Consider the following 21971-nt stretch of genomic DNA (forward strand, 5'->3'; position numbering starts at 1 on the left):
CCCTTTGTCTTCAACGCTTATGTTTATGTGCCCTTCGGGTGAAAAAAAGATTATTCATAATAATAGATAAGTAAGCTAGAAATTTCATATATGCACATATGAGCTCATATACAGGTAACTCATCCAAACTAGTAGGTACGTAAAGGTAGACAAAAATGCCTACTTTTAATATTCAATAAAATTGATCATATCAAAATATATATGTCACCATATAATATTTAAAATAAGAGGAATGTGACATTTATTAGCATAGAATGATTTAAAATGCATATAAAATAAATACTGTTTATCAATAATAAATTAATAAACATTAATAAAAACTTACCTCCGGTCAATTTTAATAATTTCAATTTACAGACACACTATTCACTATAACCAACAATCAACAACAATAAAAAATACTTTTCAAATGCAGAAAAAACACCAAATATGTCAATTTGAAGGTTATTTCTCACACACACTCATACGTAGAAAAATCGTGATAACTTTATCAAATGTTTAACCAGGGCAATTATTTTAAATACGTTTTTATCGCTTGTAGCTTTCAAATTTAGGTTTAGATAGAAGATTTTGTGTGTTTTTATTATAAAATAATATAAATAGTGACTGGGTGGTGCCCGTACCGCGCATGTATGGAATCCAGGCATGCGCACAAAATACCTCTCAGAACAGATGGGTTGCTTCCCTCACATAGTATCATTAATATTTTAAACGGTGGCTATCAAGCGTACAGTGAAAACATTTAATTTGTGACCCATTTCGTACCTTCTCACAGTGACAAACAACATGAAAGTCGCTAGAGACCCCATACTATTGTCACTGTGAGAAGGTACGAAATCACAAATTAAATCTATTGACTGTACATACCCACCTGTTGCTAAATGTTCGCCAGTGGTATCACATGCGCGTTACCGGCCCAATCGACCCCTACAGGCCTTTTTTGAGGTGGTGAGCAGAAATTTAAATAATTATAATTAAATAAATAATAAGTAAATAAGTATAAGTATGTAGGTACCTAATTCATTTTAATAATAACTAGGTACGGAGGCCGACGGGAAGTTGTACAGCGTGCCACAAAAGTGCATACCCACTTTATGAATGGAATTCACCTTTGCAGCTGTGTACATACATCACAAGATTAACCAACTCTCGTAAAAAGACGGTAACACATTAAAGTTCCCATGAACAATGGGGGCGACTTATCAAAATAGTGTTTATACCTACACATTCGAAACATTTTAAGTACCTAATTTAATTGTGCGTGTTATAAGCAGTACCTATTTACTTTTTTTTTTTACGTTTTAAATTACACTGATTAACGATGGAACTTCGAAGCAAGTACAATCATTTTGTACTGAATATTGTATTATCAGAAGTCATATTTCATTACGATCTTATGAACCATCCTTAGGTATATATATTTTAAACGACCAGTAGGGTTACGTGCCACAGTTACTTGTTTTGCATGTTAGGGCGCGGAAGAAGGCTTGGTCTCGACAACCTTGAAGAAGATGGATCAGTTGAAATACCAGATTCTGTTGTTATCTTGCCTCCAACACTGCAGTGCTGACGTCACAGATGGAGACTCAGGGGATGAAATGAAAACTAAGTAGAGTTAAACAATTTATGCGGATCTCAGTTACGTGCTCAGGAAGCACTTCGTTGACGTCTGCCGTTGAGCCTCCAAGGGAAATTATGAGTTCCTAAAAATAAGACCTATCATTGGGTTGAGCAAGATATTCAGCCTAGTTTTGAACAACGGCAGAGTATGCAGAGTATGCAGCACGTAATTCAAATTCTTTTCAATATTAAAAATAATAGTAAAAAGTTAATTCAATGAAAAAGTCACAAATATGCTTGCAAGGCTTGTAAGTAGGAATATTACACCCATGCCAATTGGAGTGGTATGCCAATTGTAAAATATACAATGCTATTTATTATGTCAAATTTGCATTGCTGTGACAATTCAAATTTACCACCGAATAATCAGTTTGCGAAATTACGGAAGTTATTTGACAAGCTAAATAAATGCTCCATTTGAAGAGTAGATAGATCGATGAAGCAAAATGGTTCCGGAAGTCACTTCTTCATACCTCTAACTAAAACGTGTTGTACAGTATATTGTTTTATTTTATTCGAATCAAGATTTGTTATTATGGCCGGGTGCAGGGGGCTTGGCGGGAAAACAAAAACGATCGCAGCGCTTGATGTGGCCAAAGTTGGCGAAAAATCTCGCGGTGTTTCAGTACTTCCCAGTTAGTATGTTTGCGATTAACTCAAAAACTACTGAGCGGATTTTTATGTGGATTTCACCTATCAATAAAGTTATTGTTGCGAGACTTTCAAGGCTCGAGGGTTAAACAAATTTTGCCACCGAGGGACACACAAAGTTTTTCACCACTTCAACGCGAAGAAAATCAAATTCAAATGAACTTTACCAAATATTTATCATTCAAAATGATGATTTTGAAATCAATTCTACCAGCATAAGGAAGCAAATCAAAATTTGCATCAAATTAGTTTGCCACTCTTGTGAATTAAATGCCATCTTTCTTATCAGATTTCATGACAGTTTTTACGGGCTGGTGTGATGAATACTAAATAAATTTCTTCACTTTTAATAGGTAACACTATGTACTTACTTCCGCTCTGTGAATATTAAATAAAATGAAGCTCAAAAAACGCCAATTTCCATTTCTTTTGCTCTTGCTGTAATCTCGTGAAAGAGCGATACTGCAATGTATGGACACTACGTTAGAAGTTTTATTATTTATTTTACCTACTGCTTCCTATATCGAGAATAAATTATCACGTCCGTAGCAAAAATAAACGAGTGTGCTGGCGATGGCCGTGACCCGTGACTGATACGGTAAAAACTGTGTTTACTGCACGCTGCACTGGCCCGCGCGTTAAGGATTTTACCTAAGCAATGTATGTAATGTTAGACAAGTAGCCGTACCATAAGTTGAGTTGATTGCAGTCCATATATCTCGCTCGCACTTGTGTATTGGTGCGATAGAGGGAATGCTGTCGAGTTCACGCCGTTGCTAACGTACCTACCTAAATATCAAGTGAACACATTATTATTATTGTAGTTTGTGAGCCTTTGAGTGCCACGTCCAGGCGGTGATCTTTCAACACAGCCCTTTAAAGTTCATTACTAATGCCCGTTGTATCCAGGAACAGAACATTTCGGTCAAAAAAATAACCTATTAAAAAATACCTCATAGGGTTGCAATAAGTGCCGCCCTAAGTGGGTACTTCTTTTTGACATAGTGGACCATAGGAACAGAGAATGTGCATTGCAGTCTCCTTTGACTCCTGGCAGAACCTGCATGTCGCATCTTGTTTCTTTCCAATTTGAAACATGTGTTTGTTCAACTTACAGTGTCCAGTCAATATTCTGGTCACCGCGCAGGTTTTGTGTCTTATGAGCCCCAGAAGCTCCTTAGCAATTTTGCTGTTGAATTGCCCTTTGATTAGAGTTTTTAGTGCTGTTGTCATTTGACGAACTTCCACCAATCGATTGCTCTTTTCTAAGTTGCTGAGCAGAGAATATATATGAAGTGAACACTTTAAACATGTAATTTTTTTCATGTAGCGGAAATAAGTATCCACTTTTTAGTCAATTTTAGTAACTTTAACTTCAACAAGTAGGGAACAAATCATATTAACTAACAAAATATTTTTTTGATTTGCTATAACGACTGTATGACTGTATGGATGTCCGACTTTCAATCCGGAGGTCGCGGATTCAAATCCTGGCTCGTACGGAATCCCATGTTCGATCCCGTGTCTACAGCTTTATTAGATCATTGCGTTTAGTTTACTTTAGCTATTAGCTTTATTATTATCTAAATGTGTTGGTACATCTTTATTTCTGGTACGAATAGAGTTGAAAATGGCACGTACACATCCGCGTGTTGAAATTTTTAGCAACATTTCGTTAAAGCAAATAATAAATGGTATTTTAACCGTAATTCATTAACTTTACCATGCATAACAAAACCTTATATGTAGAATTTATACTCGTATTAATCTTTATAAAATTAAATAGTGCTCGCTAGTCTTAAAAGTATTGTTATATAAGTGTATCTCATGTAAGTGAATTTTGTAAATTCTTTATGAGATAATAAATGTCTTAAACCATAAACCATAATTCTAGTCTAGTCTAACTCATCATAGGTAACCAAACTAGAACCACCCTTCGACATGTTTCGGAGTAAACGCATTTACATAAACTATTAGTCTAAAGCAAATATTGTTCAAATAAGTTTGTAAACCTTATGAGGAAACTTTACATTTTCAACTTAAACTTTTTATGGTGGTTCGGACAACATTTAATATGCAATATCTAAACTAAACGTTATGACACTGACATTTGACAGTCACGTCAACCATCCGTCCGTCCGACGGTTCGGTTGTATGTAAAATCGAGTTTTGCGGCGTGTGTTTTTCACGTGTGTTGAATAAAAACTATGTAACACATTAGAAATAAGTGTATACTAGTTATAAATATACATGACAATGTTTAAAGTGCCAGAATGGGGCACCGATGTGCCTGACACTAGAGTAAACTTCTCCAAATCTTCTAACGTAAGTATTTATTTATTATACATTTTATACCGTTGAAATCAATTAAAAATTACTTCCTTGCCAATAATTTCACCTAATATAATTATTCAGATAAGTTTTTACGCTGATATACAAGAAATAAAGACCACAAGTGTACATGTTATAAATGTAAACATAACCTCTTACTCTCCATACCAAACTATCTTCAAACCGGTTCAGTGGTTAAAGCATGAAGAGGGTACAGACAGACACAGTTTCGCATTTATGATATTAGCCTGGACTAGCTTTTTCCCGCGACTTATTATAGTAATTTGGGTAGCTTATTTTTTACCTGCTTTTTATTGATTCTCCATATAATCTTGCACCCCATTTTTACCTCCTAAAGGGGGGGTGGTTATTTGGTCAAAAATCCATAAACATTCTTTATTTCTTACGAAAAGTTAAATCTGTGTTGCCAGGCTTATGATAATTATCATACATGTACAAATAACAATAACAAATTTATTTCTGTAATCTTAACAAATTAAAGATTTAATTTCAATTGGCTCATTTATTCCTAGTTACTTATATATCGTACTAATGTTTTGATTTTTCTTTACATCTAAATTTACTATCGTTCCTACATTCTCATTTGGATTAGCAACCTTGTGTTTGATAAAAATTCGTGCCCCCGAAATACGTTTGTTATCATAAATAAATCAACATGACACTGGCAATCAACAATAACAAAAGAGCAGTCCAGTAGTAAACAGATTTTTAAAGAAAGATTAAAAACATTGCTCTTAGATAATATTAAAGATACATAGTACTTATATTTCTTAGATATAAAGATAACTAAATAGTTGTGTAAGTAAGTTTTGATACCTACAAGTAAGCATTCTAAATTAATGATTTAACTCAGTACTCATAATCATAATCATAATCATTCTTTATTGCAACCATGGTACAGTACAGATGTTATACAATATGATATACAATGTCTCACATGGACCCTGCAAGGGCACAGCATATAATATCTTATTATTCATAACTCATAACATATTATCAAAATTATCTACTTATTTAAGAAAGTCATGAAGCAATTCTTATATTACACATGAGATCACTAATAAATGTCAAACAAATAAATTAATTAATGTACAATATTCATAATACAGATTTAGTTTTTGGTTATAAATGTAGGTAAGTTTGTAAATAAATTGTTTTCATTAAGTATAGTTAATTATAATTGCTTAGGTGTCTGTAACATCATCATCAAAAAAGTCCTGTAAGTTGTAGTAACATTTATTTATCAGAAAGTCTTTCAACATTTTATTAAATTGTTTGTAATTTTTTTGAGCCTTGATATCATTTTTAAGGTGGTTATATATTTTAACTGCCATGACGTTTGGACTTGTACTATGGAGTTTGAGTTTAGAGGTTGAAGGCAAAGCTAGATTATGTTTAAACCTTGTTTCGAAGCGTCGGGGCTGGTCGACTAATTTTGTAAATAGGTCCGAATGTTTTCTTACGAACTTACAAATTTCGAAAATATACATAGAGGTTAGGGTTAGAATTTCGTACTTAATGAAATGTGGTCTACAGCTTTCTGGACTCCATATATTTGCGAGGATGCGTATGCATTTCTTCTGAAGCAAAAATAAATCGTTTACGTCTGTGCTATTTCCCCAAAGGATGATACCGTACTTGAGCCAAGAATAGGCATATGCATAATAGGCTATTTTTGCCGAGTGTAGACTAGTCGATTTTTTTAATTCTCGCAGGGCATAGATGAATTTGAGCATTTTATTCTTGATTTTCAGAACATGTGCTTTCCAGTTTATGCCTGTGTCAATATCAAAGCCTAGTAGGGTGAAGGTATCTACACAGTCCAGTTTATAACCGTTAAACGAATAATCAATTTCTAAAGCGCGCTTTTGTGCTGGTTTAAATTGCATGATTTTTGTTTTGTTTAGATTTAATTCCAGATTGTGGTCATTGACCACCTCACTTACTCACCTACTAAAATAAGTTTGTATAATGTATGAGTAGGTATGACACAAAATTGTTAGCTTTATTTTAGAGCACACTATTCACCAACAAACTGTCCTCAGATTAGCGAAAAAATATGTTACCTACCACTTAAGTTTTGTCTTGAAATAAATATAAAAAAAATTATTAATAATTTGGGCTCCACTACAATCAACGTTCTAAAGAGCATTATCATATGCAAAAGTATGATCATTTCAGCCCTTGGAAGATGCCACCTAAAAAGTCTAGTATTTGAAGCAAAATAAGACTTTCCCTCAGAAATAGGCTAAAACTAGTATCTTTTCGGTGTAAGTCAAAAATGTAGAAGTTTTCTGTAAACTGTTTGGATCTATCACAAAATACACCAATATAAAACTGTTTTTTGTGCAAATCAGACAAAAGTTGTGTTGTTATGCCAGTTTTTTTATACAACAGTACAATAATTTTGACACCTGACAACACTGAGTTAAATGATAAAAGTCATATACTTACTCAGTTTTCTTTTAAAGAAATGATTGATTCCCTATACAACATTTTTACACCCTTACTTTGTTTTTAAGGATAAAATCTATGTTTTATCCATCTCTACAACTCTAACTATCTCCAATATCTTCATACCAAATTTAATTTACATTGTTTCAATGTTATTGATCTCTCATACAAAATTCCACCCCCCTTTTCATTCACCCATTTCACCCATAAGGAGTGATTTCTGAGATCTGTGTCCTTCCCCGGGACTCAAACTATCTCTTTAGCAAATTTTTAATTAATCAGTTCAGCGGTTTAAGCGTGAAGAGGTAACAAACAAACAAAGACACACTATCGCATTTATAGTATTTCACGATATTAGTATAGATTTAAGAAAATGTTACTTACTTTAAAATTATTATTATACTTTATAATTATAATTAAAACAGTAGTACAGTTTTTGATTCCCATAGATCAACACACATAAAATCCTTCATATTTCAGAATAAAAAGGGAAAAAAGTCAGCTACACCACTGGCCAAAGAGTCTCCAGTCAAACCTCCAGTATATGACAACTTTCAGAAGAAACAAACCGCAAAGAAATCTACGGACAAACGGAAGTTGAAGAAAATCAGGCAGAAAAACCGACAAATTTATCAAACTTTGAGTAAACCTCAAAATATTGAAACAGAAGCTAGTTTAAGTAACGTCCAGCCCGGTAGATTTGTATTAAACCCTAATAAACCAGAATGTAAGGAAAATAAACCGAAACCTGTTCTAAATACGAATAAACTTAATGGAGCTAGTAAAAAAAATGAAAAACTTAAGAAAACTATACTTAACAAATCTCCTAAACATAAAAAGAATAATCAATATAACACTATTGGTATAGAAAAGAAGCCTCAAAAGCGAAAACATAACAAAGACCCTGAAATTAGTGACATAGAACTCAATAATGTTGACACGGACAAAGCAGATGAGGCAATTATTAATGCTAAGAAAAAGAAATTGAGTGATGCTTTTAAAAATGAGGATCAAGAAGATATTTTATTTGGAGAAAAGCCTAAAATGAAATTTGACAAGAAAAAGGAACAGATAAAGAAAATGCTGGAGAAAAGCAACAGGAACTCCATCAATGTTAGTGGGAATTCTAATTCACTGCGAGAAAGAATGATTGCCAAATTGCAAGGTAAGTGATGATGTAATCCTATTAAGTATCCCTAATTAGGGGCATAGGGCAAGGTAAGTAATATTTTACTAAGTACTATTTTGGTGTATTCCCACCTTTACCCGCCCCACGTGACCACCGCCATGCCAGAGGCGGGCACAGATGTGAATGATTTGTATGTAGCGCCTATTCCCATTTGTGCCGGCGGGGATAGATGAGAATACACCACTATTTTGGAACATTAATCCTATTGCTAGTGGCTCTGTGACCTTGCAAACCGTAATGGCTCCGCCATTTCAAAAATATTCCTAAAACAGAATAATAAAATAATAATTCATTTATTTATTTCTATATATTATAATTATTATTTGTAAAGCCGGCAGGCAGTTATAACTGATAATGCCTGTATCCAGAGCCATCAATAAATAATATTTATTGTGAAATATCTTACATACTATTCCACATAATTTAAATTATAAAATAACGGCTGACATGTCAATAAATAAATTTCTAAAAATACACTGAAAGCAACAAAGAAAAGTACATAGTTCAAAGTGTTAGGTTACATGCATCAAAATAATTGTGTAAAAATAAATGTGTAAAAAACCTGTAAATTATCAAATCTCACAAATTTCAAGAGAATCGACTGAAAATTACGACCTGTAAATGAGAACACCCGACATACGATATAATTCTTGCCCAAGCTGAAACAGAGACCTCAAATATCAAAGGTTTTGTTTGGATATTATGATATTTTGATGGTTGAACCAGGGATCGGAAACCGGTATTTTTTGTATGGGAACGAAAACGGTATTTTTTCGTTCTTTGTTAATTACTTCATTTCTAATTAGGCAATCTAATAATACGAAGTCGTTATCTGAAAACACAACTGAGTCCTACATTTAGAGTATAAAATAAACCGAAATATATGGTTATTTCGATGTTTTTGCAAAAAATCGGTTCCGATCCCTGGGTTGAACCTCTTTCATTATGTTTCTATGACATATCATATCAGACTTAGCTAAAATTGGGCATAAGGTATATTTATATTATTTGGTGGTTAATACTTCGGATTTTCTGGTGTTCTGAAAAAGTAGATGGAATTAAGGTTGACTTTCGAAATCACCTAATATTCTGAAGTACTCGTATACGCAGACAAAATTGCAGGCAGAAGCTTAAAAACATACATTCAAACTAAATATGAAGTGTGTTATTTTAACATAATAAATAAATAAAATAAAAATAAAAAAGCCTTTTATTTCTGGGTGAAAATATTACAAAATACTTAACCTAGGATCTTAAACCTAATTTATATTTCGTCACTTCATTTTTCAGATATAATTTTATATTAACCATGTAGTTTCCCTATTGTACAGATAGCATCGCACACATTTAAGAGTAACTATTTTGATTAAAACTGTGAAAACCAATTTCCGCCCACTTCCGCTTACTGGTTACCTGCGTGCGGCGACCGCTGCGCTCTTCATTCTTTATTTGTGCGTGGTAGCGTCCACACCTCGGTCTAGTTGCCGAACACTTCGGCACAAGACCACATTTTTTATAACGATCTTCGTTGCCTACTATGGTGTTAGCTGTGAGATTTCATTGAATTCGTTGTGCAATATACATATATTTGTTTTTAAAATCGTTGTGCAATCCTTCAACTTGAAGGACATACATACATCCTGGAGGTTAGTCGAGAACTAACACGATGGAAAAAATCATCCTGGAGGTTGGTCGTGAACCAACACGAAGGAAAGTCTGTTCGTATTTCGAACACCGATTTCGCCCGGGGGTTGGTCGTGAACCAACACGAAGGTATAAGATCGGATAACGCACAACGAAACAAAGGCATAAAAAATCATCCTGGGGGTTGGTCGTGAACCAACACGAAGGAAAGTCTGTTCGTATTTCGAACACCGATTTCGCCCGGCGCGGCGATTGGTCGTGAACCAAAAGATCGGATAATGCACAACGCACAACGAAACAAAGGGCCTAGACATTCATATTGGTGCATTTTTCATAATACCCATATATTTTGTGGGAAATTTATTGCCTTAAAAATGGGAATAATGTTGTGTTATAAAGCCTTTCTTTTTAGAGGCTTTCTTTTTATTTGGTTTTAGACGGCCCAACACTTAAAATATATCCAAATTTTACTCACACCTAACCCATAGTACGGTATTAAATGAAAAAAGAAGTATGAATCCCCGCCCATAGGTTGAATGTAAATCAACAAGCGACTCACAAATGTTGTATTTAACACAATAGTACATTGTTTTGATACTACACTACCCACATAAATATAATATTAATACATTGGGTAGGTATAACTTGTCTCTAAAAGTGGGAATTGCTACGTGTACCTACATCACGTCACAGTATTATTTAAAGTATATTCTTTCTGACGTACAATATTTAAACTCAATTTCTAAACTTAATCTTGATAAAATATCTTGTTAATATGTATAGTGGTGCCCTGACAGTGCATACTTTTTGGTGTCGATTTTTAAATCATTATGATATGCAGAAACATTCATAAATCGAACTATAAAAATATGGCTACGTACGTCAATAATGTTATGGGCAACTTTGGTTTACTCCTATATTAAATCGCATAAAAAAGAGTCGACCAAATGAATACTTATATCAAAATATACCTATTTATAATATCAGTTTGAAGAATCTTTATTTCTCAAAATAAGATATAACAAAACTTGATATAAATGAGTAATTGTCATGGTCGCTTATTGGCGATGCCAGTAAGTACTTATTATCTGTTTGAAAATTAGATTTTTTCTTAAAGTTATACCGGATAATTAATTCAATTGAATCATTAAATTATAATAAGTACACTTACTTCAATTGAATTAGAGGAAGACGAGTTTTTTCATCACAATTTACTAGAACAATTTGCAAGAGCTCAGTGTCAAGCACCACTAGAGTACCATTCATCTGAGTTAATCAGAATATGGTTTTCTCTTCATTTTGGCGAGTTGCACATATTAAGATATTTTGTTCGCATCTCTCACAGACATTGAGTGTTTATTTTTATGGTTTTTACTAGATTTTGTATATGGTTGTTACTTTAAATAATCGGTAACTAGGTAAATACCTATTCATATACTTATTTAATTGTATTAAAACAACAAGACGATTACCCTCTGATTATCCTTTAAAGGATTACCCCTCAGATTACTACTTAAATAACTAAATAATTAATTAGGTAATAGAAATCGTATAAAATAAATAAATAAATGTATGGTTCAACTCTCATGTGTCTGTCGCGGTACTCTTTCAGCCATTGCGATGGTACTATGCAATACGTTCACTAGACTTAAAACACTCAAAAGTCAAAACGGTTATGCAATATGTTTTTCCTAAGTTTGAAATATATGTACATATACATTTAGTATCTGTAATCTAATTATACTACTGTATAATTAATATATTATTCGCAGCAGATTGGAATTTGCTTCTGTGGTTTGGAATCCTTTGTTTAATGTCCATAAGACTCGAATTGAAAGACTCCAGAAAAAGTTCATTAAAGCACTGGAATTTCGAGTGGGTCGTAACTATGTAAATTACGCTTCCTCGGCTACACATCATAATATCCAGCCACTTTCACTTAGACGGTCCTGTACAGATTTAGTATTTTTATTCAAAATTATTAATAATATTGTAGATGCCCCCGACTTATTACATAAAATTGGTTTCCGTGTCCCCCGTAGAAATGAACGTAGTTGTCGCAGTAAGGCATTATTTAGCATTTCTAACAGCAGAACGAAATACGCACAGCATTCATATATTGGGCGCGCATGTAGGCAGTACAATGAAAAATGTATGGACGCAGATTTGTTTTGCAATTCATTAGGCCTCTTTAAAAGAGCAGTATATTCTTTTCTAAAATAACGGTGAAAAGTTGCAGCAACCTGATAATAGGTACCTGTGATTTAAGTATTTTCTCAGTTCTCTACATATATATATATATATATATATATATATATATTTTATATATAAATTTACGCTTTTGTTATGTACGCTATAAGTTTACACTATTATTATTTTTTCAATTGTACATCGAATAATTTAAAATTAGGAAACTATAGGTCTATAACGAAATCAATCCATAGCTATTAGCTAAGTTGCTCATATGTTTATTTTAAGACTGTTTGTTTCTCAATAAATTAAAAAAAAAAAAAAAAAAAAAAAAAAATATATAGTCATTCATAAAATTAAGACCGAATCACTAAATATAATATTTGTTTTCTAAACTCGCAATACAACCACAGTAGCAATACATTTTTTTATTTTATTATGCCAGTTATTCTATAAGTGTATTTTTTATACATTATAAAAATATACAACATTACGTCTATGTCTTTCGTTACCGACAGAGCGAATATTTGGATAAAATAAAAATAGAGGGCATTTGAGATTTGATGCTTAATACGTGAAAAACTATGGATTGTTATCGTGGTTGATTGCTGTGCTAGTTTAGTTTGCGCTGAGAGAATAGCAGCTACAGCACCGATATTTGTGCAAATATGGTCAATCGTGTCATGCTGTCATTAATATTTAATAAAAGAAAAAAAGGTCATCTTATTTATCTTTATTCGAATGAAAAGACTTGTCACATGGAGTCATGTACATATGTTTATTAAGCTAATTACTGATCATGTATGTTGTACGCTGACTTTACCTACTCAGGTTTAACTGGTTATTATTAACTTAGCACCGTAATACGAGTAGCTCGAATATACATTAGGTATATAAAATTAATATATTCCGATGTCATTAATGGGCCTTGGCCCTTGCCCTATTTATTATATGCAATATGAGCGCAATAATAAACATTTCAATTTGGGTAAATTATAATGTTATATAAGAAATAACTTCGAAAGTTGAGTAGTAGTTATAGTAGCCTTATAAATTTATTTTTTCATATCTTAACCGAAAGCATATGGATTTATGCACGTTCATATATTTCTTATATTTCAAGAACATGATGGATTTTTGCATTTGATAAAATCCAAAATATATTTCTTGAATAGATCAGAGATTTTAATGCATTTTAATGACGTTAGACACGTTTTGGAGAAAATAAAATAAAAAACTATTATGTTTAAATTAAAAATCTTAAAACGCGCTAGGCCGCGTGAGTCTTTGTATCTACAAAGACTCGTTGTGTCACTATTCGTTCAACAGGAGCTGCTGTAAGCCGACATGCGTGTGCAGGAGCCTAATAACTGAACTTTCTCATTGTCGCCATCTGCTCAATGAATACAACGTATCCTACCCTGTCTGGAGGTAACGCTGGGTTATATCGTTGACATAAATTACGTCTTATTTTAGTTATTATTACTCTTAGACGAGTCTGAAGTTGATATCAATAGTAGTACCGCCTGTCTTCTTTAATTCCGTATCGCGGACAAGGACCGCTAGTGAACTTTCATACATTCATAAATGGACGTTTTATGAATTAATTCTACTTTTTAAAATCGAATTAAACTGAATGTAAAGTAGACCACAAAGTGTATAGAATCTTAGTGAATTATGTTTCATTGTGAACAACAAATTGAAACGGGATTATTAGGCTTTGTTTTGATATCCTAAAAGGTGTATTAAAATATATATATATATGTATCATGTGTACATACCTAATATGTACTTTTTATTTTGAACCTACATACCTAAACTTTCTTTATGCTTTTAAACAAGGCTTCATAACTCAATTGCCACAGTATACTTGTGTACACATATTATGTCCTGAACTTGGTCTGCAGTCTACGCAGGTGGGCTACTCTGCGTTCGATACAGTGATAATAACTTCAATTTCTTGATGGCTTAAAACACAACCCATTACACAGTTGTTCGCTAAAGCATTGATTTAATTTTGGTTCAGTTTCATTTACCATACTTCTGGATTTCTTTAGCAGTCAATTAAAATAGTATCATGTGTTTTCATAAAAAAGGATCATCAGATCGTTTTCTTTTATTATAGAATTGGTTAAAGTTAAACGACTGAAATACGATTTTAAATAATATAACTCAAAACATCAAAATATGGTATATTTGGGACACTAACTTAATACAACTGATGAAAATAAATGTCTAGAAATTGAAAATAAATAAATTCTGATCAAAATAAATCTTTAGCACCTGAAAATAAATAAATTCTAGCCATATATAGATGGCGATTAACTTATAATCTAATAATTTGAAACATTAAACTATAATATGAATATCTCATACCAAGGATACTTTATATGAGTAACGGCCTAACTGCAAATACAGCAGTTCAGATAAATAAAAAATAAATAAAAATACTAAATATTTCGGTTTATCACCATGGTTAACATTAACAAATAATTTTCACCCGAATGACTTATTTTACTTCGGACTAAGATAGATATATGTTTTTAGTGTCTCACTATGATGTTTTTTAATAATATATTTCTAATGTTAGTACGGTGTATACGTAACGTACAGTAAATAAAATAAAATCCTGCGGTCATTGGCATGGCATATAAATTGGGAAGTTTTTTTTCTCTCTTTGGGACGTCCCGGCGTCCATGTGCTAGTTAGGAGGAACGTCTTAACTTAAACCAGATACTCAGACAGCCAAAGCTTTCGGCTTATTTCAACCAAAACTTATATCTCTAAACATCTACATGGTTAATATAAAATTATATCTGAAAAATGAAGTGACGAAATATAATTGATGATCAAACGAACTTCTTGAAGTGAAGTTCGATCGATATTATATGAGTCACTTCATTTGAAGATATAATATAAGGTCCCACCCACCCTAGAGCCCTGATATAAGTTTTGGTTCCTGCCTTCTCTAAAAATAATGAAGAGCGCAGCGGTCGCCGCACGCAGGTAACCAGTAAGCGGAAGTGGGCGGAAATTGGTTTTCACAGTTTTAATCAAAATAGTTACTCTTAAATGTGTGCGATGCTATCTGTACAATAGGGAAACTACATGGTTAATATAAAATTATATCTTCAAATGAAGTGACTCATATAATATCGATCGAACTTCACTTCAAGAAGTTCGTTTGATCAACAAATATTTTTTTGTGAGGTAAAACACCAGAACCTTAAGGAGGTAAAGGCCTCTTCCAGAACCCTCCACTTCTTTCTGTGTTGGGCCTCCCACACCCAGCTGTTAGCTGCTAGTTATTTTAACCTGAGCTAATTAAACTTTGTCTTTATTAAAAATACATAATGGTAACATTGGATGTACTTTTTAGCTGCGCAGTTCAGATACCTCAATGAAAAGCTGTACACATCATCAGGAACAGAAGCCAAGGAGCTATTCCAAGCGGATCCAGCTGCCTTCAAGACATACCACCAAGGTTACCAACAACAGATCAAGAAATGGCCCGTCAATCCGCTGGACCTCATTGTCAAGAGGATCATGAAAATGTAAGTCATACAGGATGTTTATTTAATCACCTGCAATAATTTACAGGCTAAATATATATAAGTCATATTGAGTAACTTTTAGTATGGGGCCAACCCCGAAATCGAGAAAAAAACAAATTGGCTGTTTCATACGTTTTGGCCGTCTGACCTTTTCTATGGGAGAGTAAAATTTATTTTCGCGATTTCGGGATTGGTCTCAGGTGACTAAATAAACGCCCTGTATTAAATATACTGATTTAAACTTTTATGATTTTTAAGCTCATTGTAATTTAGAGTTGAAGAATCGAAATGTGTGAGTGGACCGAGTGACATCTTTAGTGTGCAAAACGTTCAAGTGGGTAAACGAGTCAGCATCTCGCGCAGCTAGAAGATGTTGATATCTAAGTACTTTAGCTGGTCTTTCTCCTGTGTGCTCTTAGCCCTCTGATAATTATTTTAAGGTTGACACATTCGCAGTGCGTCTCTGGTTTGTAGGCCTAAAACCCACACCATAGCGGACATTAGTGTTGGCAGTAACGGACGGTTACAGTTTACTGTTCAATTTGTAATAGTTAATGGTTAATTCTAATTACAAACGTGGCCGATTGTAATTAGAATTAACACTGGCGAACATGAACTGTGGCTCAGCCACACTTTCTCAAAGGATCTCCCATAAAGTCCGTTCCTTCAACCTGGTGGCTTCATCACCAGGACAGAAGCCGGCGAGATGGCTCATACTCTTACGATTTTCTCTCTCTTATTTGTAGAACCAGAAACCTCGGTTATTAAAAAATATCCTGGTTAGGCACCGAAATGTAATTTCCCCCTCCCCCATCCATGTTTTTTAAACCAATATATCTAATTTTTGAATTGAATATAGCCCCAGAGAAGTTTCTCAGTGTGTCTCTTCTTTACAAGCCCAAAACCCACCTCATAGCCGATATGGGTTGTGGTTCTGCCGCACTTTCCCGTCAAAGTCCTATCTCGCCGGGGTAGCATTTGTAGCAGGCTATTATAAAAATCACCAAAATGTAACTTCCCCCTATTCATAACTTTTTAATTATTCACAGGCCTAAAACCTGCCTCATAGCCGACATGGGCTGTGGCTCAGCGACTCTCTCTCGTCGTGTCCCCCATAGAGTCCGCTCCTTTGACCTGGTGGCTTCATCCCCAGGAGTGGAAGTATGTGATATGGCCCATACACCTCTGCTGAGCGCGTCCGTGGACGTTGTGGTGTATTGTCTGGCGTTGATGGGGACGCAGTTGGCTGAGTATTTGGCTGAAGGGAACAGGGTGCTGAAGACTGGGTGAGTGCTATATCTTTTTACAGATTTTTTCAAGTTTTTCTTACTTAACCTCAGAGGCGTAGCGAGGGGGGGGCTAGGGGGGCCATAGCCCCGGGCGGCACATGAGAGGGGGCGGCAAAATACGGTATATAAAAAACATAAAATTAAGAAATCCATATTTTCAAATCGTGCCACGAAACGAACCAATGCACTGCGGGAGCGCACGGCGGTCAATCGCTGCCGGAGTGCTTACACCGCCGAGCATACACGATTGTTCGCTGGGCTACAACCGCGAAAATCGAAGTTCGTCAATTGCGGGCATTTTTCTCTGTACTCTAATTACGTCTTAGTGAGAGTAAAAGAGAATGATACCCGCAATTTGCGAATTTCGGTTTTTGCGGTAGGCCCCCTGTATAACCGATAACCCTATATGACATCACACCAAATTGAACACGGTGCCCTCTGCGCGCAATCTGGGCGCCTTCGGCGCCATCATTCGCAAAAATAGTCGGGCGTAGCCCAATGAACGTGGTGCGATACGCGCGATTAAATGCCGGTGGCTTCGGTGCCCTCATATTAAAAGAGTCGGGCTTAGCCTGACGTATGTTGTCACGCTGCGGGCGATGGAATAACGGGCGCCTTTTGCGCTCTCATGTAAAAGCATTGGGCGCTTTGCGTGCGCTGCTGTGCTGAAGGGACCATGGCACAAAAATAATGTAAAATGATTTTAAATAATCGATTATGAAATTATAACCCCAAAATTAATTAAATAAAAAACTTTCAAATATAAAAGCAGACTACTGAAAATTGCGCTCTAAAACGTATGAAACATAGTATAGTCAAGTTAAGAAAAAGTATGGAAGTAAGTCGTGTAGTCGTGCTTTTTTTGGATTTGTTAGATGGCGCAACTAGATTGTTTCCCCCGAGTTGCACCGTTTCTATTATGTACGGAAGACCGTTAAATTGTAGGTATAAACTATAAAGTGCCGTAATTTTGGAGTAAATTAAAAGCTATTAGGTTCAAGCTAAGTAGTGTATAGAGAACACCTTGGTGCATAGTATATCTTAATTAAAAAGATGTGCAATGTATGATACCCTAAAAATTTTTTTTTTTTCGATTGCGGCTCGAGGATAAGTCAGTCGGTTGGTGCAATCTCAAGTTAAGCTTTTTAAAGCATTATAAACATTCAGTTAACTTTGCACGCCTGGGCAAATTATGGAACATGTATTTTTAATTATTTTGTACATTGTGCTTCGGGGGAAATTAAGAGAGACGTGAAAATTTTAAAAACGGTACTCATCTAAAGACACTACATTTGCACTAAATAAAAAATAGATTTTTTTTACCGGAAGTTTGTCAAAAAGTAAATAGAATTAATCGCAACGAACTGCAAGCGAAGGTGGTTGGCAGCACGCGGCGCGGGGCGCGCGGGGCGGGGAGATAGCGCAGCGCGCAGCTAGGGTTTGCAATATCCGACAATTTTTCGGATCCGGATACATAGAAATAGGATATCAAGAACGACTGTCAAACTTCAAAAGTGCGACCAAAAATGAAATGCAAGTTTGTGCGTAAATTGTCTATGTGAGATCAAAAATAGTGATGTCATGTTACAACATATTAATAATCTATCGGTGTATGACCTCTTTTCTTTATCGACTACTTATTCAAATGTGTTTGATTGTATAAAAAAATGTTATACGAGTAGGTATGAAGTCGCTTCCCTTAGGGTCATATAGGGCCCAATAGGTGCCTTTGATGAAACCAGCACCATATTTTAGTATGTTGTTAAGCATGTTATTTTGACTAAAAAACCATCGGGAGACAGTTTCTAACGTGGTTAAGTCACCAGTTATGACGTCATCAAAATGGCCGGTGCCGTGTTCAGGATATTGCGTATACCACAGCAAGTATATCACATGTAAGCTTGTGTGGGGTGTCATAAAAAGCAAAATTAAATGCGCTGCAATATCGTTTATATATTTGACCTTGTAAATACCATAGTTTGCGAGAAATTTTAAGTTTTATTTAAATTTTCCCGAAAAGAAATCCGTTTTTTGTTTTCATCAACTTTACTAGTAACTTTACAGGAAGACATTGTATCAAGATATGAATGCTACATTAATAAGCTATAAAATTCCATTAAAATTTTGAAAATCGGTTTATAAACAAGCAAATTACACTATTTTTGTTCCATACCGGATGACACCACCAAGAGTCGGATGGCTGTTTCAATACAATTTGCAAGGCAAATGATGTTTAAGTAAAGGTAACTTAAAATATTTTCGATAAAAGTATTATTATCAAAATTAACAATACTGTTAAAGTTACACACTAATTAAACAAAAATATTTTTTTTTACGTATTATTTTGTCCCAGAGCATGCACCTTCGCATGCGCAAAGCATAGTGTATTTAAATCCGTGTTTTACTCCCCCACACCCTGTACAGCGTTCTTTGCACTTGCAAGACAATAGCTCCTTGCAGAGGTGTACGCTGGTCCATCATTTTTCTTTCGCCAAGCCTAGTTGCAAGAATCTAGCATTTGTGGGTCGCTATTCAGGTAAATTGGTCCCAATGTGGGTCTGTTAAGCCCTTTTTATATGCTGTAGGAGAGCATCCTGTTGAAGGAATATACTCGATCGCTCTGGTTTTTCCTAAACAAGATCATCCTCGCAGTATTTACATTACCTATTTGTGTCCCTACTGGGAAGTTATATGTAGGGTTTGCAATTAGAATATTGTGATGTTCTAATTATTCGAATATCCACCAAAATAAATATCCGAATAAACTGATTTAGATAACAAAGAAATAACGTTTTTAACTATGTTTTAATACAATGATATCACCCCAACTAATTTTAAATGATTACTTGATTACTATAATAGGCTAATAGCTAACATAATGTTATCTCTAAAACCGTACTTAATAAGGAGGGTTTATATCTGGATTAGCTGGTGCATAGTTGGAAATACATCCAATGCCTCACCTCATGTTCATTCGTCATGAAATACTAACTATGAAAGCAATACTTACTTACTTCACTGGATCAGTGACCCAAAAAGAATCTTGGCCTTTGATACAAGAACAACGTCACTCTGCTCTATTCTGCACCACTCCACGCTAGTTGGATACTCCGAGGGCGTTTTAGGGCTACTCTAGCTCCCTATTTTTCCTACGCTTTCATCTTCTCTATCTTCATCTCTGATAGGTCCCAGAATATTCCGCCAGAATTTCGTCTTCTTCACTAAGAACTTGTTCTTTTTTTTCTGATTCAGAGTCCAATGTCCAGATGTCATTCATCAAAATCTAATTATTGTCTTATAGCTTGTTTTATATGATCAAAACGTATTATAATTGTTTTAAAATTTAGATCGCGACTTTATTTACTACTTGTTTACTTTGGGATTGTCGTTAGACGCGAATACGCGGCTGGATTGTGAAAAAATATACTTCACAAAAGGGACTAAAAATCAGTGTCACATAAATAAAATAGGTACAATTGTTTATTTATATGAACCTACTTTATTATAACGCTATTTTATCACCAGCATTTAGTTCTTCGACAAGTTTATACTTCAGCTAATACCTTCATACTTAGGGTACTTTTCAGTAACATGCTTATTTTTGACTGCCATTCAACGAGTAGGTTTGGTAAAACATGTATAGTTGCAATTTTGCCAGTCCAATACACATGATTTAAGTATCTAAGGAAAGATTAAAGACCCAACATTTGTTTTATGTACGATTCAACCATGTAAAACAGAAAAATTTATAAATAGGGATCAAAATCACCTTAAAGAGGCCGCGTATTTTTTTCATGATTTTTTATACATTTGCGCTTACTTGTAAAGCATGCTGTGTACACTTGTTATGAATCTCGTGCTAATTTTTAAGCCATCATATGCAATTGTATGTTTTTCATGATATTGTACGATATCTGTTTAGTGTACCTAATAAAGTAAAATAATAAATTTAAACCATTTCCTTCGAAAATTAAATAGAATAAACTGTAAAAACTGTACCTATAACTTTTTTATCAGTAAAAATCTTTGTGACTGAACTTACGACTTGTCTAAGTGATGTTGGTCGTAAATTGGGGCGGAAAATTTCTGATCGGCCCCGGGCGGCAAACATATACTCTACGCCGCTGCTTAACCTATTTAGGTCAAGTTATTCGTTTTCTAACTTTAGTTGCATAAAGCACAGTGGAAATAAAAGCGTGTTTTTAAAACGTACATTTTTAACAGAAACTTATTTTACTGCGCAAAACGAAGGTCTCCATTTCAGCTTGGGCAAAAATGCTATCGTAGGTCCGGTTGTTCTGTGCAGATCACATGGCATTTCTCGACCGATTCTTGTGAAATTTCGTGAGCAAATTCGATAATTTAATGGATTTTTGCTGAATCGAAATGGGTGATACTAAAGTGGTTTGCGTCTACGGTTCACAGAACTACTAGAAATAATATATTACTTGCTAACACAGTTGTATAAGTATTTATATATCCTCCTCCAGAGGCCATCTCCTGATCGCCGAGGTGGAGTCCCGCTTCGACAAACTGGAAGACTTCACGCGGGCGGTGGAGCGGCTCGGGTTCAAACTCCTCAAGACTGACCAGAGCCACAAGGTGTTCTACTTCATGGAGTTTAAGAAAATCCAGGAGGCCTCTAAGAAGGCACGGCATGTACCGCTCACTTTAAAACCATGTTTGTATAAAAGAAGATAATGTTATAAATACTATATTTTATCAATAGATGTTTTATTTGGTCGAGCCGAGCAGCGAGGTTTTCTAAAATTATAACCCGTCGTCAATTTAGCAGCCAACATGAGCAAAAGACTCGAAATTCGCATCAGATTACTTTGCCACACATGTGGATAAAATTCAACTTACAGTTTTTAAAGTACAAGGAGAGCCTTTAAGAGCTGTTGTGGTGAACATACACAGAATTACTTATATTTTAAAGTGAGATGTTTTACTTGGCCGAGAGACGAGGCCCTACCAGCTACCAGCAGTTGGCCGAACGTTAATTGACCCGCCTATTGACCATTTACC

The 21971-nt window shown here is 34.7% G+C and overlaps 2 protein-coding genes across 3 annotated transcripts in view; one reads left to right on the forward strand and one right to left on the reverse strand.

Moving 5' to 3' along the window:
* LOC133517397 (beta-1,4-glucuronyltransferase 1-like) overlaps nt 1-2742 on the reverse strand; it is a 37484-nt gene extending 34742 nt beyond the window's left edge. Inside the window, exon 1 of one of the 2 annotated variants that reach the window (XM_061850699.1) lies at nt 2643-2742. The gene's annotated coding sequence lies outside the window, so the exon portion shown is untranslated. Of the gene's footprint in view, nt 1-325; nt 940-2642 lie in introns of those variants that run through there. The other variant, XM_061850698.1, reaches the window with a different exon arrangement.
* Nucleotides 2743-4404: 1662 nt separating this feature from the next.
* Nucleotides 4405-21669, forward strand: LOC133517396 (uncharacterized). Its single transcript, XM_061850697.1, has 5 exons — nt 4405-4596; nt 7558-8242; nt 15480-15654; nt 16704-16940; nt 21434-21669. The coding sequence occupies exons 1-5, from the start codon at nt 4522-4524 to the stop codon at nt 21642-21644; spliced, it is 1383 nt and encodes a 460-aa protein (XP_061706681.1). The 5' UTR covers nt 4405-4521; the 3' UTR covers nt 21645-21669.
* Nucleotides 21670-21971: the final 302 nt, after the last annotated feature.

The sequence above is a fragment of the Cydia pomonella genome, chromosome 4 (genome assembly GCF_033807575.1).
Source record: "Cydia pomonella isolate Wapato2018A chromosome 4, ilCydPomo1, whole genome shotgun sequence".
In the NCBI taxonomy this organism is placed as follows: domain Eukaryota; kingdom Metazoa; phylum Arthropoda; class Insecta; order Lepidoptera; family Tortricidae; genus Cydia; species Cydia pomonella.

Coding starts and splice junctions, on each gene's coding strand:
- LOC133517396 (XM_061850697.1), top strand. CDS start 4,522: ATGACAATGTTTAAAGTGCCAGAATGGGGCACCGATGTGCCTGACACT. Junction 4,597..7,557: donor ACTTCTCCAAATCTTCTAAC/GTAAGTATTTAT, acceptor TTCATATTTCAG/AATAAAAAGGGAAAAAAGTC. Junction 8,243..15,479: donor AATGATTGCCAAATTGCAAG/GTAAGTGATGAT, acceptor TGTACTTTTTAG/CTGCGCAGTTCAGATACCTC.